The 27,652-nt window shown below is 50.9% G+C and overlaps 7 protein-coding genes across 7 annotated transcripts; 6 read left to right on the plus strand and 1 right to left on the minus strand.

The window, feature by feature from the left end:
- Positions 1 to 3,043: 3,043 nt before the first annotated feature.
- Positions 3,044 to 3,649, plus strand: G6M90_00g027470 (uncharacterized protein; the record flags this gene model as incomplete). Its single annotated transcript, XM_014692355.1, has 1 exon — positions 3,044 to 3,649. The coding sequence occupies one exon, from the start codon at positions 3,044 to 3,046 to the stop codon at positions 3,647 to 3,649; it is 606 nt and encodes a 201-aa protein (XP_014547841.1).
- A 2,175-nt stretch (positions 3,650 to 5,824) lies between these two features.
- On the plus strand, positions 5,825 to 6,700 carry G6M90_00g027480 (uncharacterized protein; the record flags this gene model as incomplete). Its single annotated transcript, XM_014692354.2, has 1 exon — positions 5,825 to 6,700. One exon carries the CDS (start codon positions 5,825 to 5,827, stop codon positions 6,698 to 6,700), a length of 876 nt encoding a protein of 291 aa, XP_014547840.2.
- Positions 6,701 to 10,385: 3,685 nt separating this feature from the next.
- ANKRD50_1 (Ankyrin repeat domain-containing protein 50) lies at positions 10,386 to 14,662 on the minus strand (the record flags this gene model as incomplete). The annotated part of the gene is made up of 3 exons (XM_014692353.1): positions 10,386 to 12,651; positions 12,706 to 13,549; positions 13,639 to 14,662. 3 exons carry the CDS (start codon positions 14,660 to 14,662, stop codon positions 10,386 to 10,388), a joined length of 4,134 nt encoding a protein of 1,377 aa, XP_014547839.1.
- Positions 14,663 to 18,329: 3,667 nt separating this feature from the next.
- G6M90_00g027500 (uncharacterized protein) lies at positions 18,330 to 20,748 on the plus strand (the record flags this gene model as incomplete). Its single annotated transcript, XM_014692352.1, has 2 exons — positions 18,330 to 18,474; positions 18,524 to 20,748. The coding sequence occupies 2 exons, from the start codon at positions 18,330 to 18,332 to the stop codon at positions 20,746 to 20,748; spliced, it is 2,370 nt and encodes a 789-aa protein (XP_014547838.1).
- A 773-nt stretch (positions 20,749 to 21,521) lies between these two features.
- Positions 21,522 to 22,331, plus strand: G6M90_00g027510 (uncharacterized protein; the record flags this gene model as incomplete). Its single annotated transcript, XM_014692351.1, has 2 exons — positions 21,522 to 22,125; positions 22,171 to 22,331. The coding sequence occupies 2 exons, from the start codon at positions 21,522 to 21,524 to the stop codon at positions 22,329 to 22,331; spliced, it is 765 nt and encodes a 254-aa protein (XP_014547837.1).
- A 1,418-nt stretch (positions 22,332 to 23,749) lies between these two features.
- G6M90_00g027520 (uncharacterized protein) lies at positions 23,750 to 25,107 on the plus strand (the record flags this gene model as incomplete). The annotated part of the gene is made up of 3 exons (XM_066129986.1): positions 23,750 to 23,919; positions 23,983 to 24,009; positions 24,087 to 25,107. The coding sequence occupies 3 exons, from the start codon at positions 23,750 to 23,752 to the stop codon at positions 25,105 to 25,107; spliced, it is 1,218 nt and encodes a 405-aa protein (XP_065985917.1).
- A 593-nt stretch (positions 25,108 to 25,700) lies between these two features.
- Positions 25,701 to 27,506, plus strand: G6M90_00g027530 (uncharacterized protein; the record flags this gene model as incomplete). Its single annotated transcript, XM_014692349.2, has 2 exons — positions 25,701 to 25,935; positions 25,990 to 27,506. The coding sequence occupies 2 exons, from the start codon at positions 25,701 to 25,703 to the stop codon at positions 27,504 to 27,506; spliced, it is 1,752 nt and encodes a 583-aa protein (XP_014547835.2).
- Positions 27,507 to 27,652: the final 146 nt, after the last annotated feature.

Below are 27,652 nucleotides of genomic sequence, written 5' to 3' on the forward strand. Positions count from 1 at the left end.
TCTTTGGTCAACGAGGCCTTGAGGAAAATCAAGGACCTTTGATACCAAAGACTGCTGTTAGATGAATTGAGCTATTGACTCCGAGCCCTCTATCGAGCCCTTCTCACACACCAAAAGCAAGGGCCCTTTGATATATTATCAGCTAGCACAGTCTTTTGCTGATATACCCATTCAGACCGGCGGCCTGTTTCAGGCCTTACTCCAAGCCAAGTGGCACGCAAGCGAGCCAGAGACCGTGAGTCTCAGCGCGCATGGCGCAACTGGATCAAGCAGCAGTCACAGCATCTAGAATATCTTACAAGGGATAATGAAAACCTTAAAGACAGGGTTCAACTCCTAGTGGAAGAAATTAACAATATACAGGGCTACTCTACCCACCTCCTAAGGGATAACGAAAAGAGTCGCGTTTCTTGCCATACTTTGGAGATGCATATGGATTATTCTGACCCGACGTCGGGCGCGTTAAGTCCGGACTTTCTCGGTGCTGGGCATAGGTCCCATACCCTTGATGATTTCTCCATGGACAGCCTAGGTCAGGTCGTCGGAAGGGATGGACGTTCGACTGCTCTGACAAGGGCTCAAAGAGGGCTTGGAAGCAAAAGGGCTCAATTCAATATTAATCTCGAAGGGTCTCTAAGGTCTTGAGTTTCTACAAGAGAAGAAGAGAAAGGTGGCCGCCTTATATACATAAAAGGAACACCTAGGCCTAGGGCTCTTACCCGGGCACGTGTTTAAGCCGTGTAATTAATAAGTCCCGTATCGGTGAAGCCCCTTTGTTGGGCTTCACGGTCTGTTGGTGTGACAAGGGCTCAGTAGAGGGCTTGGAGCAATTTACTCAATTCATCTAATAACAGTCTTTGGTATCAAAGGTCCTTGGTTTTCCTCAAGGCCTTAAGGGACCGAAGCCGTCTATTTATACAAGAAGTCGGTGAGGGACTTTGCCCTAGGTCTCGTGACCGTAGCCCTTGTGTGACCAACGCCATTTCCGTGTAACAGTTGGGCCTTTTCCGTGTAACAATTGCGATGGGGCAATATAGCGCAGGATCCTTCATTTGCTTGGCCCGCCGTCTATTGGAATGGGCTCAGGGAAGCGTCTAGACAGGAGATACTAGATGGAAACAGGGATCCTGGACTGCTTGGTACACATGTCATTCCCTGTGGCGTGGATGGGCCAATGCCCGCAGTGCTCTTCCACTCGAGAGCGTGCTGGTAGCTCTCCATCGACGACCTCGTCCGCCAAAGATTCATTACTGCTTTCTGTACACTCAAGGCATCTGTATGTGAAATCCTCCTCTCAAATTAACTACTCCACCCTCGACAAAATTAAACCCGCTATCGAATATACCCTAAAAGACATCAAACAAGACGTGTGGTGCTTTTCCAGGGTACGCCCCTTAGCACACAAGATGCAGCTCGCTAAAACGTTTAAATCACTCGTGGCTCACGGCGGACAGGACAAATCCTCGAATATTAGCCAAGTACCAAAAGTCCAGCAACGTCACATCACATTCTATAGCCTGACAAAAGGAATGGCAGAACGAAGTATCTTTGATCCGCTTACGAGGCAATTTGCCAAGGTATACGGCAGTAACGGCACCTAGCAGCGCCTGGCTTGCTCCATCGATTCAATGATGTAGATGCATACATGCAATCTCCAAACGCATATAGGGCGCCTTTTCTAGCCTAATTATCTAACAAACCTATCAAAATGACGATAGATTCTAAAGAGCTCTGAAGGGAAGATAAAGTGTAGCGGCAAGAAGAACTTGCCAAGTTGGAACCACGTACACTATACGAGGGCAAAACTGCTCTCTCCTTACTATCAGAAGCCCTACATGCTACTAAGCTGCCTCTCTTGACATTTGGTTCTAGTGATAGCAAAACCCGCACACCCCATACCTATTGTCCTAACACAGCTTTATGCTACGTGTTCACATGGCCAAATTGTCAATCTGTCTAGACAAAGTGCTCTCGTAGGATCAAAAACTTCAGCTGTTCCCGATGTGGGATGTGGGAAGATGCGTCGACCAGCACGGTATAATACGGTGGACATGCGGGATAACATGACAAAGACACCAACGAGGATCAGATGGCGATCCCTGACTAGCTCAAAGGGGCGCCGGGAACATGATGCCAAGAGCTTCTGGAATATATTGACAGGTCTCGCCAAGCAATTAGCGTGGAGCTTGTTATCTCTTTATGTAGATGCGGAGCGGCTCGTGGAGACTCGCTTACCGAAGAACATCGTATGGCAGCGGAGCCGCGAGCCACTTCGCATCTAAACAGATAAAGCGCTCTCGATATTACCAGTTTTCGGACCAGAATCCACTACAGAACGCCGAGATCAAAACGGCCAAGTAGGATACCGAGGACTTGCAGACGCCTGCTTGACCATGGGCCAACTCCTCACAGCTATCGTACGAAATAGTAGCGGCAGGGTAGTAGCTTGTTAAGTAAAGCAGCGCTTTGCTTGAGTTTTTACGGTATTATGAGAAGTTTAATAAGCTAACAAATATAGCTTTTCACTTTATTTTTTTAATTCAATTTCAACCTTTAATTCCGACCTTTAATTTTGCCCCTCCCGGGCTTGCCGCTTTGCTTACACTTATAACAAGGGTTTACGTTGTTATCTGACCTGGTAGGTTGTAGCACTGCTCGTGGATACTGCATGATAAGCATAATTATAACCTTCGATTCCTGAGTCCTATATCCTGACCCCCTGTTCATCGCTCCCACCTTACCCACCGGTTGCAGCATACTGCCGCGCTTACATTATTCAGTCTATCCTGAACTGGCGGGTAAATACGACTCATGAGCCCCATGGCATCCCGCCGGTCCATCAGTTATTAAACGGAATGAAGTAAATGGCTCCGAATCGTCTCGCTGTACCAACTGTCTATATAAGTAGGTGATGCCGTCCTTGACACAGAGTTTGAATTCTGCAGGATTCCTCTTCACATCAATCCAATTACTCTCTTTTCTGGCACATTCAGCCTTATTCTTTTATTATCTATTTCAACGATTACGTCTCGCAACAACCACCATGAAGTTCACTCCACTTGTGGCCGCCGGCCTTGTAGCCTTCGCCACTGCCCAGCCAGCTCGGGATGCTCAAGCCGCGCGTACTCCAGACACGGGATTTACCGTATTTGTGGACGAAGGTTGCGCGGGCTTTCGGGGAAACCCCAAGTGCAAGGAGTATGCTGAGAAATGCTACGAGGACTCAAAGAATCTTGCGACCAAGCAGCAGGTTATCGACTGCACCCAGGCAAAACTAAAAGCGGATGCTCTGGGCCCGGGTGGTGCACCAAGCAAGGAGCAGTTTTGCGCGGGCTATATGAAAGACCCGAAATGCCAGGAATATGCCAAGGCATGCGAGCGAGAAGAATTTGCAAAGCTCCGCAAGGCAGCCGAATCCGACAGCAGAGACTGGAACGGTGACGCCGAACCAGCTAGACAGCTCCCGACCGGGCAACAGCTTATTTACTGCACCCAGGAGAAACTAGTCGGGCCAAGTCTACTAGACAAACTTTGCGTGCGCTTTGGATGGGAAAACCGACAAGGCTGCATTGCCAAGATCACTGATTGCAACACCAAGGGCGAGGTTTTGGCCGATTGCATGTTGCCCTACGACGAGTACGGTATCTAATTCCCTGACCAAGACTAAACATGTGTTGGAAGCCGTTGCCGCATCCGCAAACAAAAAAGACCGGCTTCACCACCGTCGAGCTTCTCGACAAGTGGAGGCTCTATATGTGAATTTCGAAAGCTCGGGGCCGTCGTGGTCCAAGTCAGCGTCGCCGCACGTCTTATCAGGTCGTGGTGCGTGGCAGCGCCGCTTTGCGCAATGGAAGCAGCGAGCACTGGTCTCTGAGTTGCTTTGTCAATTAACCCAATAAAAGAAGACCTATTTTGTATTCTATTTTGCTACATCTATAAATACAACCGTTAAAGTCTCATCGTACTGCCCTGCGTCTGCATGGTGAAGCGTTATCGACCTAACCTGCCACCGAACTCGGACGGATCTGATACGTGACTGACCAATATCACAGCGCAAAATTAAACAGTGTCATGTATGAATTCAAGTCTTTATTTACAAGACGGTGATGCCAACGAACGAGTTGTCCTAAGGGGATGCAAAGCGGCGGTGGCCAGGGCAGGATATTAGTCCGGCCTTGAAAGCTGCTGCTGAATTTAGGCTTGTTGAAGCTGCTGCTGAGATCGGGATCGTCGAAGCTATTGAATTTCGTCACACGTACAAGGGTTACGGTCACAGGATTAGGGCTGAAGACCCTCACCGACTTCTTGGATTTATAAAGGCCCTTGGCCCCTCAAGGCCTTGGAAAACCAATGACCTTTGATACCAAAGACAGTGCTGTTATTAGATGAATTGGGCTATTTTCTCTAACGACCCTGTCAAGCATAGAACAGAGGCCTCGGCGAATCTCGTGTCTCCTTTATGTCTGGTGTTTTCCCACCTACAAGCGAGCTTTATATATGAAAAATACATCGTCCCCAACCACTTACGACCATAGCCACTAGGAGGCCTCGCAAACCCGTCAAGCTCTTCTCCGGGGTTTTGCTGCCTCTAGATATAGAGGAGTGTGCCTCTAAAAATAGAGGATGTGGCATCCTTTCTTGGAGGACAGGGAACCGAGAGTTGGTGTGGGAGTATTACGGTTTGCCGCCGTATTGCACAGTGAAGTTTCGTAAAGGATGGAATATTAAAGGTACCGGTACCGCCCTGGCACCTGGAAACTGATGTTCTTTCGTCAATTGCGATACAATCACCCCCCACCGTCCTTGGACCCCCTGACTATTTGCAAGGATAGAGCTGGTTATTTCGGCCCGTTGCCCATTACCATCATCGTCAACTGTGCCCGAACGGGACAATTGCTACCCACCATGTGTTTGCAAATTGCATATTCTTCAGAAGCCCACCTCGTTCGTATGTCAGATAATAGCAAAAGTCAAGTACGGCACGAACGCAATGCGCCTGCCGCTGAGGTCACGTGTCGACACAACTTGCCTCATACCACAAGTATAGCCCCTCACATATCTTAACCTCATGCGTACAAAAGCCCTTGTCGTATTGCTTCCATCTAGCTGCTAGTTGTATTCAAAAGCCTAAGGCTTGGTTGGTGTTGGCTGCATGCAGTCGAATGACTTGTATACTCGCCGAGCAGAATGGGTTCTATTGTACTAGCTGGGCCCGAGGAGAACGACAACGAGACTATGAACAGGCATAGATTATGTTCAACCTGCGAAAAGTTGCTGATTCGACCACACGATGACTGGGATACCGATAAAAGTACTCAAATCGGCTATTCGAGGCGCCCATACGACGATATCGTGTCTTCTGCAAAAATTAGCTGCCCTATTTGTAAAAGTTTACATGGCAGCATTCTAGCCTCGCCTCGGCATCAGTCGGATCTTATAGATCGGGGATTATCCTGTTCTCTCTATTGGAATAGAGAAGCAGGCAAGTTCGATCGCATCGGGTTCTCTACGCCCCTGGTTCATTTTAAATTATTTTTAGAACAAGGTTCAGTTCTCATTATCAAATTTGACTTATTTAAATGTCACTAACAGTAATGTCTGATGCATAGATGTATCTTTTCTCATTCGAGGGAAAGGGTGTGAGTTAGCCAGTACATCTTCAAAGGCCTGTGTCAATTTAGTCACAGATTGGATCACGACTTGCACCAACAACCATCTACAGTGCAATCGGGAAGCGAAAGAGCCGGCTTGGCTCCCAACACGGCTCATTGATATTGGACACGTGGAAGGTACATGCCATCCTCGACTCGCGAACACCAGTGAAATGCAGAAAGACACAGAACAGACCAAATATGTTGCACTTACACATAGATGGGCTTCTCAGCCGACAGTTACACTTACCTCGAGGAATGTCGACCATCTCCAGCGAAAGATTACGCTGGAAGAACTCCCTAGAACTTTTAAAGATGCAGTACAATTCACAAGAAGCTTAGGAATGAGATATCTGTGGATCGACTCTCTGTGCATACAGCAAGATTGCCAAGATGATTGGCGAAAAGAGTCCGCAGTCATGGGCAAGGTGTACGGGCAATCGTTCTGCAATATTGCCGCAACAGCTGCAGCCAACGGTGAAGAAGGGCTCTTTGTTGACAGAGACATTCTATCACATGCTCCCTTTAAAATAGACTTGAGATGGAGAGGACATCAAAGAACATACTACTGCATCTATAGCGATGTATGGCATTTGGGAGTAACTTCAACGCCACTGAATCACCGGGGATGGGTCCTTCAAGAGCGCCTTCTCAGTCCCCGCACTCTATCGTTTAATAATACCCAGTTGTTCTGGGAATGTCGGCAGCTGCAGGCCAGCGAATCGTTTCCCAAAGGCTTGGGACCAAACCCTGACTTCGCCCATGAGGATATAGACGAAGACTCAGGGCTATGCTCAAAAGCCTGGGCAACCGAGGAACCTGGCGCTCAGTATGCTCCATGGAGGAAAGTCATTGAACAATTCATGGTTTGCAAAATAACCAAGGCTACTGATAAACTTATTGCGGTTTCTGGCATCGCTCAAGAAATGCAGTCTCTTCTTGGTGATACTTACGTGGCTGGCCTATGGGAGCGAAACTTGACCTTGGACCTCCTGTGGTATGTGGAAAGATGGCCATACTCCTTTAGGGGAACATCTTATCGCGGTTAGTGTGGTCAGTGGTTATTCCTCACCCATATGACGCACTGCTGAATAAAGACTTTTAGCACCATCATGGTCTTGGGCCTCTGTTGAGGGTTGGGTCCGTTTTGCCTGCGGCCACCGAGAGTATAGTTGGGGCCCCCCTCTCGTCAGGATACTAACTTTCAATGTAGAATATATAACTAAAGACTCTACTGGTCAACTAAAGAGTGGGTATATTCTCTCTTCGGGTCTCTTGTTGATGTTGCCACCAATGCACCGAGTGACGGAACATGAGCGGGATTTGATGCCTGGCTGTGGTACAGCTTACTGTCTTGATGACGAGCAAGACATGGTCCTTGAGACTGTATACTGCTATCCAGTTAGATCGATGGAAAGTGCTAATGGAGTGGAACTCCTGGGTTTGATTCTAACATGTATGTTTGGTGAATTTCGCCGAGTGGGGCTCATTTCGATCAGGCGCGATGAAATTGATGATTTTGGGTGGAACGATGTGTTTATATGGAGTGATAAGCACTGTACTGAGTGGTCAAGTGAATTGGGCTGTGGGGAGCTTGTGATCAAGATTGTCTAGATGGTCTCGAACTCACTCATCTTCCTCTTGCACTAGTGAAGCTCAAATAAACTCTCTTGTTTTTGTGCCTCGGAACCAGAATCGCTTCAAGATGAAAATGTGAAGTGAATTGAGATCCTCGCGCTTAGCACTTCCGCTGGTCGAGGTCAAGGCCAACTCGTCAGGACTCAAGAGGACTGCAATATTGATGGGTGAACCCACGGAGAAATAGGCAAAGCAGAACTATCAATTATTGGTCCCCTCATATGTAGCATTAGGCGACCGGGAAAGAACATCTGCCAAGTTTTGGATCTTTTGTCATCTTGGGCTATAATGAGCATCGCCAGAATAGTATGTCTAGACTCTAGAGTAATTTCAGACCCTCGGCGCGCTACAAGGCGCCTTATTCTATAACTAATAGACTTTGATTGAAAATCTAAAACCCCAGGCCTTATTAGCGCCGTGGCTTATGTATATAGCTAGTCAATTGGCTTTTCCGTTCTTTCGCCCTTAGCTCCAGAGAGCGGTTCTACCTATACCGCCTTTAATCTTCTATATATAAACTAAAATAATTTGTCTTGCCAATACATACGACCATAGCCACTAGTAGACCTCGCAAACCCGTCAAGCTCTTCTCCGGAGTTTCAATGCCTCCAGATATGGAGGAGTGTGCCTCCATTTTTGGAGGATGTGGTGTCCGTTTTTGGAGGACAGAGAACCGAGAGCTGGTGTGGGAGGATTACGGTTTGCCACCGTACTTTACGTCAATGCGTTGGAAAACGGATGGTGCCGTGACCGGCGGAGCACAGCCCAACTGCTGGTTACAACCACACCTCAGAGCACTTTCCCCTGACTCCCTACAGGGTTAAGACTTGTTCAGTTTGGCGCGCCAATGGCTGACTTCCATGCCGCCACCAGCGGGCCGCACATCATGCAACCCCCGCTGATCCTTGACGAGGCATTGATCAGCTACATGTCGTCAAGATCGGGCAGGCAACACGTGGATGTAGCGCATCAGAGCGATAAGGGATATATATTTTAAGTAGATCCGAATATAACACGTCCTTCGCTCACTTCAATGGGAGCGATGTCCTGTGGCCAAAGCGTCCGCGAGCCGCGGGCCCGTCAGGTCCAACTTGCATTTCCGTCAACGTGCAGAGGACGTGGTTGGCATTGAGTTTTCTCCTGCACCAGCATGCGAGAAGGCTGGCAACGTTGGTTCCAAGGCTGTGCTAGCCATGCGTGTTGGTACTATTGCCCTTCCAGGCAGAAATCGCTTCAGCGCGTATTCCAACCAATCACCCACAAGCATAGCCTGACATAGACCCAAATCCCTCTCCTGAGAACGATGGTGTCCACGAAAAGTTCAACAATGACTTGGGCGTTTCGACTTCCTGCGCTATGCAACCGATGGCCGGGCAGGAGGAACCCGAGGTACCCCTGATACCTACGTCTTTGGATACTGACCGTCTTCATGCTCTCTTTTCTGAGTATGAAAAGCTTGTCAATGGGCAGGAGGCACCACGTGAACGCGGGGGCTCACCAGAAGGTAAAATCTGTCCAAGCTGAAGTATCTTGTCTAACTTACAACCGATTTGTAGATGACGAATTTTCTTGCTCTGATCAACCCGAAACACGTCCGATTGGTATTTCGTGCCTCACTAGGAACATTGCCTGTGAGCAGCAACGAGGAATCTCGAAGCACAAGACCCAGCAGCAGACGAAGGCCACTTCACGTAAGGCTTCGCGTATGAAAGTTGCGCTGGCTAGCAGTGTTCATGAATACGCATGCACCTGGGAGAAGCGCGTCGAGTATCAAATGGATCCATTGAAGTTGAAGCGTTTTGGGTACCCACCTTCTTGCCTTGCAGCCAATTGCGTGGAGAGCAGGCGAAGGAAGAGGCGAAAAACTTGGTGACCAGAAACTTTGGTCATGCTGCATGGGAGAGGGAGGAGAGAAAGCTCGGCCGCGTAGACACGAAGAGCGAATTGTAAGAACATCTTCTTCCTAAGATGGGACGTTGACGGCAGCACCGGTTAGTAGGAAGCCGCGAAGGAACATTCTGGACAAGAAAATGTTACGCGAATTTGAGTCGGCTTATGCCGGATTTGATGAGGGAGTCGACGTGCTGAACATGGGAGAAAGTAAACGGGGTAAGCGACAATGTCTCTTGCATTTCTACGGCCGCCCAGCAGGCAAGGGCTCTTGGGTCGGTGAGGAGCTGTTGAGCCCCAACCTCATAGAGACGTTAGGCTATGTGGGTTGGGTGCTTCAACTGCCCAACAGCGGACTTGGGAAGTGAGGGAATGGAGAAAAGCCTTACGATGTATACTTTACTTTCAGCTTAGAGCATCTAGTGGGAAAACAACTTGAATCATCTGGAATGGCTTGATGGCCGCTATCGCTAACCAAACCCACCACAATAATAATTAGTTGTGTTTAAAAAAAAAATTGGCCGGCAATGGTGAGGTGCGCCGCTGACTGTGATGTGGCCAGGAGCCTTTCGCTCTACTCGACCGTTGTTCAGCTATCCAATCAATAGTGTTACGAGATGGCACCATCTCGTGATGTTGCCACCCATACTTCTGACAAAAAATTACGCGACGACCTGCCACATCAGGATATACGGCACGTGACGCCCATCGATCATAGTTATAAAGGAACCTAGACCCCTTCGACCAACCTCTGGAAAAGATATTACAACTTACAGGATTTGCGGTTCCTGCTGAACCATGATTGGGGTGTCCAAACCTAGATAGCCAGACACGAGGTGCCTTGTAGTCAAGGATACTACACTAAATAGAGACAGTGAGCAAAGATTTGGGCTGCAGCAGTTTGGCTACGGCCTCGTGCCCGTTCGCGGCGGCCAGCGCCAGCGCCGTCCTGCCATCCATCCCACCCTCCGTGTGCAAGCTGATCTGTGAAGTGGCCCCTCGAGCCTGTGAGGATCGCAGGATGGCATATGTGTTCGGATCGTTCCCAGATCGTCGTCACAGACTCTGGGCAATTTACCCTGGAACTTATGCCCATCTTGTCAGCCATAGTCAGCTTGGGTGCTAAGTGAAAAGAGTGATGAGGCCTGAAGCTAGGCGATTGATGGACACCATGGTGGAGGCTACTGAACGAATTATTAAGTGTGATTAGAAGGTTCGAGGTACACGAGACGAAGTTTCTTCGCCCGATTTATTGGAGAGCGCCCTTTCTTGGAGCAATTTGACAATCTCTTGATGGCCTTCCTGCGAGGCGGCCTCGAGAGCGTTGCCGTATTCGCCGCCCTGCGCGTTGACGTCCGCCCCCTTGTCCAAGAGCAGTTGGACAATCTCTTGACGGCCACTTTCCGAGGCGGCACAGAGAGCGTTGACGTACTCGCCCGCCCCCTTGTCCAAGAGCAGTTGGACAATCTCGAAATAGCCACCTGACGAGGCGGCCTGGAGAGCGTTGCCGTACTCGCCGCCTTGCGCGTTGACGTCCGCCCCCTTGTCCAAGAGCAGTTGGACAATCTCGAGATGGCCAATTGACGAGGCGGCCTGGAGAGCGTTGCCATACTCGCCGCCTTGCGCGCTGACGTCCACCCCCTTGTCCAAGAGCAGTTGGACAATCTCGAGATGGCCACTTGACGAGGCGGCCTGGAGAGCGTTGCCGTAGTGGCCGCCCTGCGCGTTGACGTCCGCCCCCTTGTCCAAGAGCAGGTGGACAATCTCGAGATGGCCACTTGACGAGGCGGCATGGAGAGCGGTGCCGTACCGGCCGCCCTGCGCGTTGACGTCCGCTCCCTTGTCCAAGAGCAGCTGCACAATCTCGAGATGGCCCTCATCTGAGGCGGCATAGAGAGCGGTGCGGTAGTCGCCGCCCTGCGCGTTGACGTCCGCTCCGTTGTCCAAGAGCAGTTGTACAATCTCTTGATCACCTCTCCACGAGGCGGCATGGAGAGCGGTGCCGTACCGGCCGCCCTGCGCGTTGACGTCCGCTCCCTTGTCCAAGAGCAGTTGCACAATCTCTTGATCACCTCTCCCCAAGGCGGCATGGAGAGCGGTGCCGTACCGGCCGCCCTGCGCGTTGACGTCCGCTCCCTTGTCCAAGAGCAGTTGCACAATCTCGAGATGGCCCTGAGATGAGGCGGCATAGAGAGCGTTGCCGTACAGGCCGCCCTGCTCGTTGACGTCCGCTCCCTTGTCCAAGAGCAGTTGGACAATCTCTTGACGGCCACTTTCCGAGGCGGCAGAGAGAGCGTTGCCGAAGAAGCCGCCTTGCGCGTTGACGTCCGCCCCCTTGTCCAAGAGCAGTTGGACAATCTCGAGATGGCCTCGTGATGAGGCGGCATAGAGAGCATTGCCGTACTTGCCGCCCTGCGCGTTGACGTCCGCTCCCTTGTCCAAGAGCAGTTGTACAATCTCTTGATCACCTCTCCACGAGGCGGCATGGAGAGCGGTGCCGTACCGGCCGCCCTGCGCGTTGACGTCCGCTCCCTTGTCCAAGAGCAGTTGCACAATCTCGAAATGGCCTCGAAATGAGGCGGCATAGAGAGCGTTGCCGAAGCGGCCGCCCTGCGCGTTGACGTCCGCTCCCTTGTCCAAGAGCAGCTGGACAATCTCTTGATGGCCGTCCTGCGAGGCGGCCTGGAGAGCGTTGCCGAAGCGGCCGCCCTGCGCGTTGACGTCCGCTCCCTTGTCTAAGAGATCTCTTGCAGGCGCTACGAGCCCATGGCAGCAAGCATAGTAGAGCCTGGAACCTCGTGGAGGACCTGGGTCATCGTCCCAGTCCCTGTCAGCCTGATACAATCTAGCCCATCGTTGGAACGTCGCTTCCTCTTCTAGGAACCTGACTGTCGCTCGAACTATATCTTCCGAAGCCTGAGCCAACGCAGCATGGCCCGTCCAGACTTCCGCCGCATATCTTGCCATCGGAAAATCCTGCTTGATTTCGATGTGGCTACCGCTGATATCCGTAAGGTAAGTCAAGCACGTCCTCGTGATGGAAATGCTGGCAGTCGTAATGTTGAACTGGTTCTCTCCCAGTAGGTACTCTTTGACGGAAAAGTGTGCAAGATGTAGCTCCTTTGTGGGCCTGCCGTGACTATACGCAAGAACGATGGAGATTAGGCTAGGACAGTGCTGTAGAACTTGTTCTTCACCGAACACTCTCCCGTCAACGTCAAAACATGGTGGATCCTCCTCTATGTCTGTCGCGATGATCTCCACTGCCTCCGGCACCGTCAAAGGCCGATGGGTATGGACGAGAAACTGTAGCAGGCGGAGAGCACTGTTCCTGCAGTCTTTCGGGATACTGCGGACCATTCGCTCGTACGTCTCTTTCAGATCCTGGGGCAGATGATATAGCGCGGTTTTGATGGCCTTGGGACTAGGGCATCCGGCAAGACTGTCTAATTGACAGGCTGCCCATCTGAACCTACGGTGCATTTCAGGAAAGGCCGGGACACGGACGAACTGGGTCAGGACTTACATCCCGTCGGCATCGTCGCCAACTTTCCTCCGGATCCTCTCGAGGAGATCCTGGGACAGGCGCTTCTCCCGAAAGCCAGATCGTTGTGAAAGCTGCGCTGCGACGTACGATCGGATATCGGCGTTGACGGACTCCTTGTCGAGTGCTAAGCAGTTTCCCTCACCTATCAACGAGGGGATGTTGCCCCCGAAGTCGGGTTCAGGCCGACCGGTACAAATCAGCTGGACATCGCTCAACTCTGGCCTGGATATTATGTCCTTCATCCACCGGAGAAGTTCATCCCTTGTTGTCGACTCGTCCAAGGCGTCCAGAACAATAGAACCCTTCTTCTGGACTGCAAGCATCTTGCACACAACGTCCTCGAGAGTCTTTGTAGCAGGTTGGTGGCGGCCATCCTGGTGTGCTTGGAATGAGGCCTCAAGAAGACCTACAGAACCAGCCCCGCCTTGGTAAAGTTGGAACGCAAGCGACCGCAGCATGCCATCCAAGGTCTGCTTTGTCGTGTCGCTAAAGTCAAAGAAGAAGCTGAGGATAAGACGGTCGTTTCCCTTCGTGAGATTATCCAGCACAGTCGCACTGAGGACTGTCTTTCCACATCCCGCGAGCCCTTTCAGCCATAAATGTCGACGCGCTCCCGAGTGCCACTGCTGGAAGATCGGGTTTTCCAGGAGCCACGCTCCTGTCCCCTCATGGCGGAGCTTCCTCGCGTGGTTGGCGTTTGTAGACGGATCTGGGGGCCGAAGCCAGCGCTCGATCTTATCGGTACGAAGGTCAGACCTGATGGAATCAGTTGCAGCTTTCGTTGCAATTGTCGTCTGCTGCACGCCATCGATCTGTTGCTGAACTACTCGCAGTCAGGACGTATTCCAAATTCAAATAGTATTCGGTCTATTATTTGCTAGTCTAGCCCTAGTGGATGAAACACGAACTAACCTAACTGAAGCACTTCCAGTGCCCTCTTGGTCTCCTGGACCTCCGCGGCCGGCACGTACGCCAGGAGCTCCTTGGCATACGCAGCGGCGGTGGCCGAGGCGTAGCGTTGCCATCGATCGTTCTTGTGAGAATCGGCGTAGTCGCAGATCCCTCGGATTACAAGACAGGGAAAGTGGTTCATCAGGCCGGCCGCTTCCATCTCAAAGCAGATGCAATCCTCGCCGACGTCAGCAACAATCCGATCGCGCGCAGCGGCGTCTTTGACAAGTGTGTTGCCGGATGCGATGGTCCCGTAATGGATCTCCGGGTCGGTAGTGTCTCGAGGATCGCGTTGAAATTCGCCAGCCGTGTCACAGCCCCGACAGTCCGGCCCGGGGACGTGATCGCATGAAGCTTTGAAGAGGTGGTCGTTGTCGGCGCCCTGGTGAGCATAGCCGGGATTTTTCTTGGATCTCTTGCCCATCTTCGGGTTCTTCTTCAGCATCTCTTGAAGGAAGCAGGGAATTTTGGGGGTTTCCCGCTCGTGAACGGCCTGGATTTTGGTAAGCGCATTGAGGAGGACCGTCGGAGGCCGCCCGAGGAAGCCCTTGCGCTCACGCTTGTCACCCGACTTTGCTTTGATCAAGTCGTACTGGCAGACGCCGCCCGTGGTCCCATCGGGCTGGCTCACGACGATGTCGCCAAGCCGGATATCGTGGCTCTCATCCGGTCGGGCGATGCCGCCGGCTATGCCGACAAAAAGGCCAAGACGGATGGATGGCAGAGAGGCAAGCAGGCTCGAGGCCGTGGTCGCAGCCGAGGTAGTTCCGTAGACTCCAGCGGCAAGTGAGGCAATGACGATGTTGTGCTCTCCCACGCGACCCCACGTATAGACGTTCTCGTCAGTTTGGTGTCTAGTGAAACCAGCGGGAGTTGCATGTTCCTCATCGAGCATCGCTTCTGCAGCGGCCCGCTCAACGGGAAGAGCAGTAATCCAGGCGACTGCATAGGAGTCGGGGTTGTCGAGAGCGTTGTTGCATGCCATGGTGCGGAGTGAAGTGCACGAGGCCGTCAGATGGGCGGGTGGACTGATAGGGCTGTGCAGTTCGCCTATGTCGACGAGGAAGCTGGGGTTGAGTCACCCAGGGAGAGGAAGGAGACGTGACGATGGCATATTGTTTATCGCAGTCAGTCGAAGAGCGCAGCCTTGTCAGTCACCATAGAAGGACGAAAGCAAGCTGAGGAGGACCAGGTCGGGGCCAGGCCGCAACAACAGGATCTCGCCAGTTACACACACGCACGTTGGGGGTTGTGATGCTGTGGGCACTCGCATGCAGCACCCTCGAGCCGTATGCCTGATAAGCAGCTGCCACTCCCACCTGCAGACGCTTTTCAAGCTGACGTTTCTGACGATGGACTCCGCACTTGCCATCCAGCTCCTTGAGCCCGAAGGACAATCAAAGCCGCAACGCGTCCATGACACGATCGTGACCGGCTCCAGTCGCTCTGACGCGCATTGTACCACAAAGAATCTGGGTACTTGAACTCCACGACACCCAATGTCACGGCCAGTGTCGAGAGGGAGACGTTCCTCCGGAGCACTGATTAGCGCCAGGACCTGGCTCAAGATGTGAGCCTGTACATGCCGCCACGCCTACTGCACTCCCCCTGTACTTTCTCAGCTGAAGGGCATTCGTCACAGAGCCGGTTGGCATGTCTCATGTCGGGATGACAAGTCAGGTATATCTCAATCTGATCCTTGACTCTACCAGTGCGAGCTTTGCCCGCAGTCGCTTGAATTGCCGCACGCCACCTTCACTATGCACGCGGCCCGACTACAAGGCTGGTCAGAATCGGCACAGCAAATTCTCCTCACGACAATGTGGCTTGGTTGGGAAGCGCAGCAGTCCAAACCAATATTGCCTTGACGGCGATGTGCGTTCGGCTTGCAATGCAACCATGTCCTTCGTGCGTAACCACGCCTTCCAGCCTGCGACATAGACTTCTGCAAGTATGGCCGGCGTAATCCCGGGAATGGAGGAAGCGGCCTTTTGGCAAAGTCGAAGAGACATGCACAACAATGCATTGTGTCCGGAAACTCCAGGTCTACCCTAGACTGTGATCCGCCATGTGGTTGGCCTCGAAGGCGCACCATGTTCGATTAGGTGAGTGCTGCGGGCATCGGAGGACCAGCTGGATGTTGGGTGACATAGTGAGCGTGGCGGAAACGCGTTTTGTGCGTATTCGGATTCTTTATAGCAAATACAATCCTTCTATGCTGCAACAGAGTGATAAAACAAGGGATGGGATTGTCAGGGAGGAAAGCCCATGCGAGGGCAAGCTAGTTTTCTAACAGAAGTTAGACAACAACAATAAGACACAAAGGTCGTGCTACCCATGGGCGCAATACTAACCATGAGAAGTAATGCGATCCAGTTCACAAATATGCTAAAGCAAATCTGTTTCCACACTGCTCTGAGCGAAAGCGACTCGTGAAATGATTCATATCGTGCCTTACACAGGATAGGATACGTGATCACTAGCAATCCAGCGGCTTTTAAGACAAGAGTTAGTGGGCATGGTCATTGAAATCTGAAATTTGTCGGGATGGGTGAGTTACACCTACCGGTACTGACACGTCGCCCAGTGTTCAGGACAAATTTCCCAAAATGATACCAAGAGCCATAGCCAAAAAAAAAAATCCAGAAGTGTCAGAAAGCGATCGAGGATTCCGAGCCCTCTAAAGTCTGATAAATCATGCCCTTGTTTTCGCGAGCCGCTATTAGCAAAGGCGTTCTCGATGTCTATCTGACCATCACTGCCAAGGGTTAACACTGCTCGGTACGGACGGAATCATACTGACGCAGACAAGCCCAATGCTCAAGGCCCAAACTCACTCGTCTTTGTCACCTGGCTCCTCCTAGGATTCCGCGATTACGATTACATCGTCACCCAGCAGCGTGAGCAGCTGCGACGGCATCGATGCCGCTGAATGGAATTCGTTCAGCGACTCTGGCGAGCTCCCTTCGAGATCTAGTCATGATAAGCTCGACATCGACTCGGGCTTTTCAACTTACTCCACCATGCAGCCGGTAGCTGCTGGCAGGAGGAACCGGAGACCCACGCCTTTGTATATGAGAGAGAGCATTGGGTGGTTTTGAGAGACGTACGGCAGTGCCGTGGGCTTGAAATACCGGTAGCGGCTACTCCATTGTGCTTCGGGCGTTCACCCCAATCACGTAGCCACCGCGGCAGCTGCAATCTTCCACTTAACAGGTGCCAGTAACCAACCAACTTTGACTGCTGGTATCCTAGTGTCCTGGTAATCGCTGAACTGCTACTGCTGGGAGTGGAGAGGTACTAGTAATCACTACGTCCTTGTTACCAGCACCTAAGCGCTACCGGCAATTAAGATGTGGTCGTCGCCGGTAGCTGCCAGTGCTGGTAGCCTGCCTAGCGCCGTGACTGGTACACCCACTGTAGCTCACCAATGCACAACGGAAGGATGCTAGTAACCGCTGTGGGCACCCTCGAAGTGTGGTAACCCTTCCAGTTAATTCCCGCGGGGCCAGGTACCTCCGCCGCCAAAGTACTGGTAACCCGCGAATGCTTGTTGCTCTTCTGTAACTGATAATTACTAGTTACAAGTCACCCCAGCTCCAAAATTCCAAAATTTCGACATATTTTGTGACACAGCTGTCCCCTGGAGACCGAGACTATTTCGCAGCAATGGATCTGTGTATGCTTGATCGACCAACTTCTGTACCGCGCTTTCTACTACATCGCGCTTGAAGTCTCGGAGCCGAAGTTCACTGTTAATTCTCAGTCGTGCCTCACCCCAGCTAGGTTCTCATCCCTGCCAGTCGGGACAGGCAGCCATCATAAGCAACCTCTTGCCGCCCAGACCTCAAAAGTTGGGGTGGAGGTTAAGGGGAGTGCTCCACCCGTGCTCCACCCTCGACTGAACCCTCCGCCATAGTGTCAACCGCAAAATCACCTCTCTTCGCCATCTCCCTTCACCCCCAACAGAGTCAACGTAAGGAGAAGTATTTAGATCTCGTGCAAGCGAATACCTGATTATTCACGTTTAATCCGTTACAGCCTAATCAATAGGGATATGGTGTCCGCAGACGCCGCCCAAGAAGAAGGTCGCTTCCAGTTTGAGGGTCTTTGCACTTCATCCAACCGCCCACCAACCTGCCAGAATCTATGCAACGGAGAACTGATGTATCAGCCCGAGGTAGACTCGATGATATGGCCCCCCAAACGTTTTATGCAGGCGCTGGAGTTATCACCAACGGTTCTGAGTTGTCCAATGAATGACCAGAACGCGGTCAAAGGTCCACACCCACAAGCGCCGAGCTACCTCACCTTTCCTTATGATAGGCAAGGCGATGAGGCCCCCTTCAAGGACAGATTGTAGGTCGGATTTCGGGTGAACTTTTCCAGAGGCTCTTGAAATGACTTTACACATTTTCTTTCCCTCCTGTCTGTACCTTTGCCTCTGCAGCTGATGCCTAATTAACATCAAGCTGTGCCCAGAGCCAGCCGCAAACCAGCCACATGACAGGAGTCACTGTGATGCGCTCTCGGTATTTTGGTTGTTCCGTGTTGCAACTTAGCTGACTCGACCCCAATATTAGGTAGCCGTGACAACACGCTTTGCACCCCGATCACGTACACTGTGGCACTACGCGGCGTGCTACCTCATCATGTCAGATCAGTCGAGATTGGAGCTCATTAATGAAAACCCAATACGAAATGGACTCGATGCCTTTCGCGCCCTGTTTACCTCGATTTGCACGAGCAGAAACCTTCCGTCTACAATAGACACGCTTCGTCAGCTTGGTGCTGAAGGTAATTTGGTAGCTCACCAATGTCCATGTGATTCTGACAATACAGACAGATCTCCGCAACCTTGCACTCACCCTTTTTACATCTTTGCGAAACCTCCCAATCTCAGGTTCGCTTCACTCGACATCTGGGAGTGCCACCCTCCGCTCAGTTCTTCTCAGACTTATTACTGCTGCCGCTTCGGATAGCTTCGACTTTGATCGTATCAAGCCACTTCTCGAGATAGCAATCTCTGACGATACTAAGGATGTACAGATTTGGGACTTTGTATCTACCGCAGCCGCCGAATCCACTCCTCCTCCCCGATCGATAGCATCTTCCCTCCAACAAACCCCGTGGAGCCAAAACACGAGCAGTTTCGTGAACTCGTCAGAATACCGCCAGAATGTGGATCCTGTCCTTAAACTGGAACTCGAACATCTATACGTGGGACTTCCGAATTTCCATAAGTCTTTCTTTGGGGATATCCCAGAACTTGACATGGTTTCTGAGGCGGTCTTCCGCAAGTGTATTGAAGGCGACAGTCCACTTTTCAAGGAGGGTTGGAGTGGATGGCCTGCGGGCGCTAAAGAGAGCGACGTGCTGACTTGGATTGGCGGCTTGATCTCGCAGCTGGAAGCATTTGCAGACAACCGCATTCCGACTTCGGTGGCGAGACGAAAGCTGTTGGCCCAGCCGAAGACACCGTTGGAAGGCTCCACAGGCAAGCGCAGCATGGATATCGGCTTTGTGGATAGCGACATTATATATAAACCTGACACTACGGATTCAAGATATCGCTGGGCACACATCCTCGTTGTCGGCGAACTAAAAAATAACCCAAAGGCCGACATAGCATCGGTTGCATGGATTGACCTTGCAAGGTACGCAAGAGAGGTGCTCGCTGCTCAAGATACACGTCGCTTCGTCTTGGGATTTACTCTCTGTGGGTCTCTTATGAGGATATGGGAGTTCGACAGGCTTGGGGGGATCGCATCCGAACAATTTGACATCAACAAGGAGGAAGGTGGGCTACAGTTTGTGGCCACAATTCTGGGGTTTCTGCGAATGAACGAGGAGATGCTTGGGTTTGATCCTACCATAGTAACAACCAGCGGCCAGAAATATATCGAGATCGAACGAAACGGCCAGACAGAATGTCTCGTCATCGACGAGGTCATAAAGCGCGCACCATGCATCGCAGGCCGAGCGACAACTTGTTGGAAAGCTCATCGCAACAATGATCCACATAATCCACTTGTCATTAAGGACTCGTGGCAGTACGTCGACCGGGACGAAGAGGGCGAATTGCTCCAGGAAGCAACTGAGAAAGATGTGACTAACGTTGCTCGATATTACCACCATGAGACTGTTCGTATCCGTCGTACAGATGATGATGTTCGGAACAATGTCCGAAAAGGGCTGGACGTCACCAAAGCTACGAATTTCCAGCCAAAACGAACATTGCCGTCGAACGTGGGCGGAACTGTGTCCAGAATATCACGCAAAGGGCGTAGTAGTAGTTCCGGGGTGAAACGACCATCAAGCGAAACGGACGCTGCTCTGCCTCCGAGCAAGCGATCCTATTCAGCGTCCCCAACAAAACCTAGCCTGGACGTACTGTCAAATCGGATACATCGACGTGTCATTCTTCGAGACTATGGGGAGCCGATCTACAAGGCAAGCTCCCGGGCAGCCCTGCTTGATGCGCTCGAGGGCTGCATTGAAGGCCACGAATCCTTGCGCAAGGCTGGCTTCCTCCACAGAGACATCTCTGTCAACAATCTCAGGGTGAATGAGGACAAGGCGAACCCTTCCTGGCGAGCTTTCTTGATCGACCTTGACCTTGCTATTCGAGAGCATCGAGACGAGGCTTCGGGAGCAATGGGAAAGACTGGCACTAGGGCGTTCATGGCCATCGGTGCATTACTGGGGGAACAGCATTCTTTCATGCACGATCTTGAGTCTTTTTTCTGGGTACTCTTTTGGATATGCATACATTACAACGGACCAGACGACAGCCGGACTGTGCAGCGATTTGAAAAATGGAATTACGTGGAGATGGCAGAGCTGGCAGAGTTGAAGAAGGGTCAGGTGTCCCATGAACAAGACTTCATCAAGACTACAAGCGAATACTTCACAACACTTTACACGCCGTTGATACCCTGGGTTAACAAGCTACGCAAGGTTGTGTTTCCCAATGGCAGGAGATGGGAGATGGAGGACGCTCGGTTGTATTTGCGGATGAAGAATGTTCTCCGCGATGCTATAACGGACCCCACTGTGGCCCCCGCTTGAGTTGTGACGACGCTTTGAACAAAGTCTCTCGGTGTCGCATCCTCGGCAGCAATAAAAACTTGGTCGTCTACATGGCAGGAATCTATCCTATCGTGTGCCCTGACTTCCCTTGACATGCTCGGTTGACAGCAACTTCCCTAGTTGTTCCGCATCAGTACTCTGGCAAGTCCCAGGTTTCCCAGGCCACGCAACAATGGGAACATAATACGTCAGTTCGGCAGAACATCAGGGTATGCAGAAGTATGGTGTGGAAACTAGTATAAGAGGATCACAATAAGGAATGATCGGCGCGTTTACAATTAATCAGTGTATCGATCGTTGTCTGTTCTGACCGATCTCGTCTCCCGTCACTACCCCTTTTAGGCAGGTAAAGGGTGTTTTGTGAAAAATCACCTGCAATAACCCCAGCCACCTGAAACTAGTCAGTTTGCCCGTAGTATTTATGGTCGTTGGCAATCGCTGTGACGGCCAACATGGGCTTATCCGGTCGGCGATGATGTAGCAACATGTTGCATATGCAGCCTCCTGATTTGGGAAGTCGTCTACATTTACAAGTTCTGCATTAGGTTGACGCTGCATGAAAACAGGCCTTTTGTTGAATCAGGGACGGCATCTGGCGAATCAATTGACAATATTGGGGTTGGCTGGAGGCCTCGAGTCGCGGGGAGCCCCCTCTGAAAAAGCGGGGGCTTGGTGGCTGGTCTTGTATATATAGAGACATCTATAAACTTAGATGGCATCTAAGACAACTTTGCCTGCTTGTTTGCTCCAACATGGCATCCGTCATTGATCAGCTGAACGCGGTAACTCAAAATTTAGACCTGCTAGCATCAGCTCTCAGCGATGTCACTTTGTCACAGGCTGAGTTGCAAACGCTAGAGATACTGTCTGCAAGTCTTAGAGATGCTGTTGTTTCAATCGAAGCCAAAGCCGGAGCAAAGAGGCAAGTATGGACGGAGCAAATCTGGAAAGCAAGTGAGGAGCACAGGGTCAGAGCAGAAACCACTGTTTCAGAATTTCTCAGCAGCGGTAAATTACGAAACCCCGCAGTTTTTCGAAGAAATATAAAGTTGATTTTCCAGGGCCCGCCTGGATCGGAATTTGACTCCAAGGATACAAAATGGAGGAAGGAAGTCATTCAAAAACGATGTGAAAGGATACAACAACTGAGTGTGGACGGAGTGATCTCTTGGGCAATGAGTCACCCTCCAAGCACTTGGGGTCCATGCTTTATGCCAAACGACATCTTCGACTGTTTAATAGATGACATTGAACCAAGGGACAGGAAGAATTGGCCAGAAGTAATACGCAACACCCTCCTGAGACTAAAGGGCGGAGAGGCACATGGTTGCCTTGGACTTGATCAGCTTCTTCACGGTATGTAGCTCGTTCAGAATGGAACGCTTCTACTGACTTTTTTAGAGCTTACTCGGCCTCGTGACGAAGACACTAGCAGCCATAACCTACCAACCACAGTGGCAACCAGAGCCAGCGGGCACATGTTCCGAAAACCGAATGACCTCCATCGAGGTAAGATTAAGATAAACTGTCTTATGGCAATGGAATCTGATACCGCCGCATAGAGATGAAGCATATGTTCACAAATGCGCCTGCAACTTCTGTGGCACTACTCCCTCAACCGTTTCGAGGAGCAGTACAAAATAGCGCACAATGGAAATGGGAAAGATTTCAGGGATACGGAACCACAGCTTGTTTTGCGACATTGTTTCCAAAAGATGAAACACAAGACGTGTCATTCACCATATGGGTTGGCCACAATGATGGGTATAGGTTAAATGACACCTACGGAGTAAAGCATGCCATGTCCTCCTAAACAATCCAACGGACTTTCTCGACTCCTCTCACATAAGTTGTATAGCCTTTGGGAACGTCAAAGTCCGTGTATGTTTTGACGTCTTCTTGGAGAAATTTCCGATCCTGAGTTTCTTCATTGAAGACAGAAATATATAGCCCTTGGAACTTGATTTTCCTGTCGTTGTCGGGATCTGGAGGGAATCGATGGCTCGCAATGTTTAATTCATCGCGCCCGGCGAGGGCATCATCTCCTCTCTGCGATGGTTAGCGGAGTTAGAGATAATATAGAGTGCCTTGACTTAACTGCCATAGTTTTTTAATGGCAAGGACGATTTTGATGCGTATTTTTCCAGTGATTGCTGCAAAGACAGTTGAACTCTTCGTCACGAGGATCTTGGTTGCGCTATTTGAAATGCGAGTGGGGTACGGACATCCAGGTTGGGTAGCATATTAGCAACGTGCAATACATCGCGCATTTGGGTTCCGACAGCCTTAGGCTGCAAAAAACAAGATACCCGAAGAAAAAAGGCAAAACGCGTCGGCCATATGGGTATTCATGGCCGGTCTTTTTTTTATGTATTTTATTTTGAGGCGAGACAAAACGCAATTTTCACCAAACGTGGTGGTGCCTGGCCTGGGATTAGACCGACATATGACGTAAACTTATTGATCACGTGCACTAAACCTGGAAAAATCTGGGACATATTAGCCAACCAACATCACACTTAGTACTTCACAAAGTTAGAGGTCTACTAACTTTATAATCTCATTTTCTATTGGCTCCGCATCCCAGCTTATTGACGAGTCACTTTGACATCGAGTATGCACGCCACCATCTACACAGCTCAATTCATCGCGGAACTTGCATGCGTTCGGCAGGGGGAAGGGAGGGTGTTTGAGAAGGCCTATGTTTTAATATGACCGATGCCAGATTGTAGATGCGTGCGGTGACCATTTGTGTGTCCCAGGAAGTGATGAGAATATGTATATAAGGCTCGCTTTGTCCAGCTCAGGCTTTACAATTGAGTCAATCCACTTCGGCACATGGCAACACGATATCGGCATATCTGAACTCGTATTCTCGTTGTCATTTACTATTTGTACGTTCATACCAGTTCAAAACAACTTGGCGAAAAGTGATACAATAAATATCCTCCGTGATCATTTTATTCGTCATTGTCGAAAGATGTCTGCGCCCAACGAACACGTCAATTTGGTCACCCGCTCTGTCATGCCCGCGTCACAGGATGAAACCGTGGCAGAAAGTTGGCGGATGAGAGACGGGAGTAAAAGCAACAAGAAAGGATGCAGCCTAACGGAAGGCCAGCAAACAGATGGTAAAGAAGCCACTGAAGCGTATGTAATAGCTCATTGATAGCTAAGTATCGGACTTAGAACAAGCTGACCAGAAGAAATCAGTATTCTTTCAACTCCACCCCATCAAGGGTATGGCATTCCCTCTAATGAACCGGTGCCTGCAGCTCCCTCGGGTTTATGGAAGTTCCTTCTCACAAAATATCCAGGCCCGAAAACTTCGAGGAAGCCCCTGCTGAGTTGGCATCTACTATTCATGAACTCGACATTGGCAGTGCACAGATCTATAAACCCCATACTGATGCCAACCCCGATATGGGAGACTTGATTCCTGGACAGAGCAGTGGGCCGTACTCTAACACGTCCACATCTCCATTGGGAATTTGGGACACTAGCAAGGACGTACCCGCAAGTTCTCTCCTTGAGATGTGGACTGAGGAAGATCTGCTGAAGTTTGGAATTCACGAGGGCATGGACATAAGCTACGGCCTCCCGCTTTTCGAGGAGAATGTTCGTGAATACCACACAGCAAAAACAGCCTTAGGCAACCGAACCGAGAGCTACGGGGGCATAAACGTGACATTTGGCCTTCCTCCATGGATTCAAACTAACTTCAGCGACACGGGAGAAACGCCAGAAAAGAACAGCAATCGATACCATAATGAACATCTTGGCGCACCATTCGCCCAAGTTTCTGGCCTTTCTCCAACTCCACCCCGCAAAGATACGGATTGCACAGCTTTGCGGTCTGTCTCGTTGAGTGCTGTTGGTACCCCCACGGTGGCAGAATCCCGCACACTGCCTTTTTCAGAGATCAAAGATTCTGCAGCAACTGGGGACACAGACATCGACTTCCCCTGCTCCCGCAAGATTCCTAGCGCCTCTGAACGGCCGGAGTCTTCCTTTGCGCTGCGGGATGTATCGGTGATTTCTTGGACTGACTGTTACCCCGAGGATCCCGATAAGGCTAGAGAACTTGCAACAAGTACCGGTGTTCCTGGACTCCAAATGTATTCTGTGGATGTTTTTACACATGCTACTTCAGACACGCAAGTTCTCGATGAAGTCGATGCTACTCAAGATAGTCACAGCTTCAGGGTCGAAATGGAACCCCAACCTAATGATTCCGTAAGGGCATCGAGCGTGACCGACTCGGAGGGTGCTGATGGGTCTGGTTGGGTAAAAGTGGAAATAGAGACAGAGAATCCGGGCCAAACGGACAATGTATAAGGAGAGTTGTGGTGTCCGTCATCAGTATAAGGGCACTATCTATTGAATCGTGACATCTCATTTCCTATGACTTTGTTTTGTTAGAAATCTTCTAGCATCCACTCATTTAGTTGAATATATATACTAGTATTTCCTCTCGACAACATGGTCTGGGACACGAGATTCACGCTGTGTGGCTGATAAGCAAGGAACATAAGCGAGGATGATGTTGCCAATGAGGAGTACCATAAACTTATCTCACAGGCCGCATGGCCGCATGAGCGGAGATTTGGAGGCATGACGAGCCCTTGGTGGCAGAGCTACGAAGTACGTGATGTCGAGTACGAACGGGTATATAAAGGCCCCCCCCCTACGATGCTGCATGAAATTTTTTGAACTTTTTTCATCGTCCCTCACAAATTCGCCGTCCTCGACTTGTAAGTGGCGCTGGCGGTCATACCTTGTATTCCTGTAAGTTTGCCGGGAGGTAGGTCGGGCCCCCTTACCTCGATGTTAGTCACACGGACGGACTGACCGAGTTCGTGTGCTTTCACCTCCATAGCTTCAACCTTAGCAGACTCTCTAGAAGCCCTCTTTTACACTATACCGGCATGATGGCACAAACTGCGGGAGTCTGTTCCTTTCTTGGTCGTCCGTGGACTTTGGAAGATGTGATATCGATCCCGTCCGATTCCGAGTCTGACACAGATAGTGATGTCGAGGTGGTGGAACAAGATGTCCCGCGCGTGCACTTGGTACACAATCAACATCCTGACGACTCGCTTCCTTCTATATCTGAGATTGTGGCGTCACTGATTAACGTCAGACATGATCCAACAGAAGCAATCGGTAAGCAATTGCAAACCAAATTCCAATGTCCGGCAATGCCTAACAAGATCCTAGGGAGCTCATCTGAGGATCTTTGCTTACCAGATGAGTGGGAAAGTCCCAATTCATTAACCTCAAACTCTTCGAGAGAGGTGATTTCCCCCTCAATGGCTCTCGAGAGTCCGGGGGTCACCGCCGACTCTAACATGTTGGTGTCTCCGCCAATACAACAACATGATGATGGAGCAAGCGTGGTGTGGCCCACTCCTATCCGAAGACCTTGTGTCGTCTCAGCGGCCTCCGAGTGTTGTTCAGTGCAGTCCACAACTGCGTTGCCTCCGAGGGATGAAGCACTGCACCATGAGAAAACAGATCCTCCCAGCCGATCGGCGACCAGCCTCGTCCAGCCTTCTCAATCGCAGAATTGCAGTGCCCTGTTTTCAAACCGGTTCGTCCAAGCTCATAGCATCAATATTGGCCATGGCCGTATGGGTGAAGTAGTTCCGCGAAGCGACAACGAACTGCCCAGTGTAGCTCGACCCGCCTCAGTCAAAACACCTCCGTCGGGATGCAGCCACCCAGTCTCGCATCGAGGAGCTGTGATGGAGGCCATTCGGAAACACCAAGCCCCTGATGATATTTTGCCCCTGGGTTCTTGCCCTAGCTCGTCGCCAACTGGCCAAGGACGGGACGACGAGCGCCAGACAAGCATCGATGCAGGCGGCACAGAGAGCCAGCCGGATGAACCCTGCGAAGAAACGGAAAAGCGGCCAACTAGTCGTCGTGGTTCCGGAAAACCTTACAACCTTCGCCGTCTCCCGCCCAAAAGGCAACTCACCGCGGAACAACAGGACGGCGGGATTAACGAAAAGCTTATGCCACAACGCAAGCGTCGCAGGCTTGTGTTCCGTCAGCCCAAGAAGCGTAATTCACAGCAACGTTCGGACCGACGTTCGGACATAACGCGAAATCGAGAGACACGCTTGCTGAGGAGCACGACAAAAAGCAACGACAACGAGTCTGTTGCAAACAAAAAACGGCCTGTTCGTTCCGGTGTTGCCAGCCACGAGGCATGGCCACTTGGCCAGCCGGTCCTAAGGTGCACCAGAGAGAATGGCACTGCGATGTTCCAGCTACACTTTACCAGTGACATTTTGTGGAATACGCTGGTTGCCCAGAACGATCCAGCCCCAAAAGGTCACCAGACACCAAACAAACTCGAGGATCGGAGACCTAAAGCCGGAAAGGTGAAATACCCAAGTGTCTGCCGCGACGTTTACCGAGTGGATTGCCTGCTTGCTCGGTGGAGGCGACACACTTTCCTGGTGAAATGGTCTGATGCCACCACGACGTGGGAGCCGAGAAAACACATCATAGACCAGGGAATGCTGAATAGCTTTGAGGCAAGTTGGCGAGGCTTTGACGCGGGCGTGGATGTTTTGAAAGCCCGACAGAGAGCTGGAAGACGCCAACACCTTTTACGTTGGCATGGTCGGCCGTCTAAAGAGGATACGTGGGTATCCGATGAGTTTCTGAGTCCGCAGTTGATGGAAAGGATTGAAGCAAACGAAAGAAATGGCCCTCAGTTTTGAAACTTCGGTTCGGTGGTTACGCACTTCTGCCACAAATCCTCTCATTGAAATAGCACACGATACTTACCTTGTTGTATCCAGGTAATCAGGTAATATCTGCCGCGTTAGGCAGTTTCGCTAGTTAGCTTATAGTGCATTGGTGTCAG

Source organism: Metarhizium brunneum, chromosome 1 (assembly GCF_013426205.1).
Source record: "Metarhizium brunneum chromosome 1, complete sequence".
Lineage (NCBI taxonomy): Eukaryota > Fungi > Ascomycota > Sordariomycetes > Hypocreales > Clavicipitaceae > Metarhizium > Metarhizium brunneum.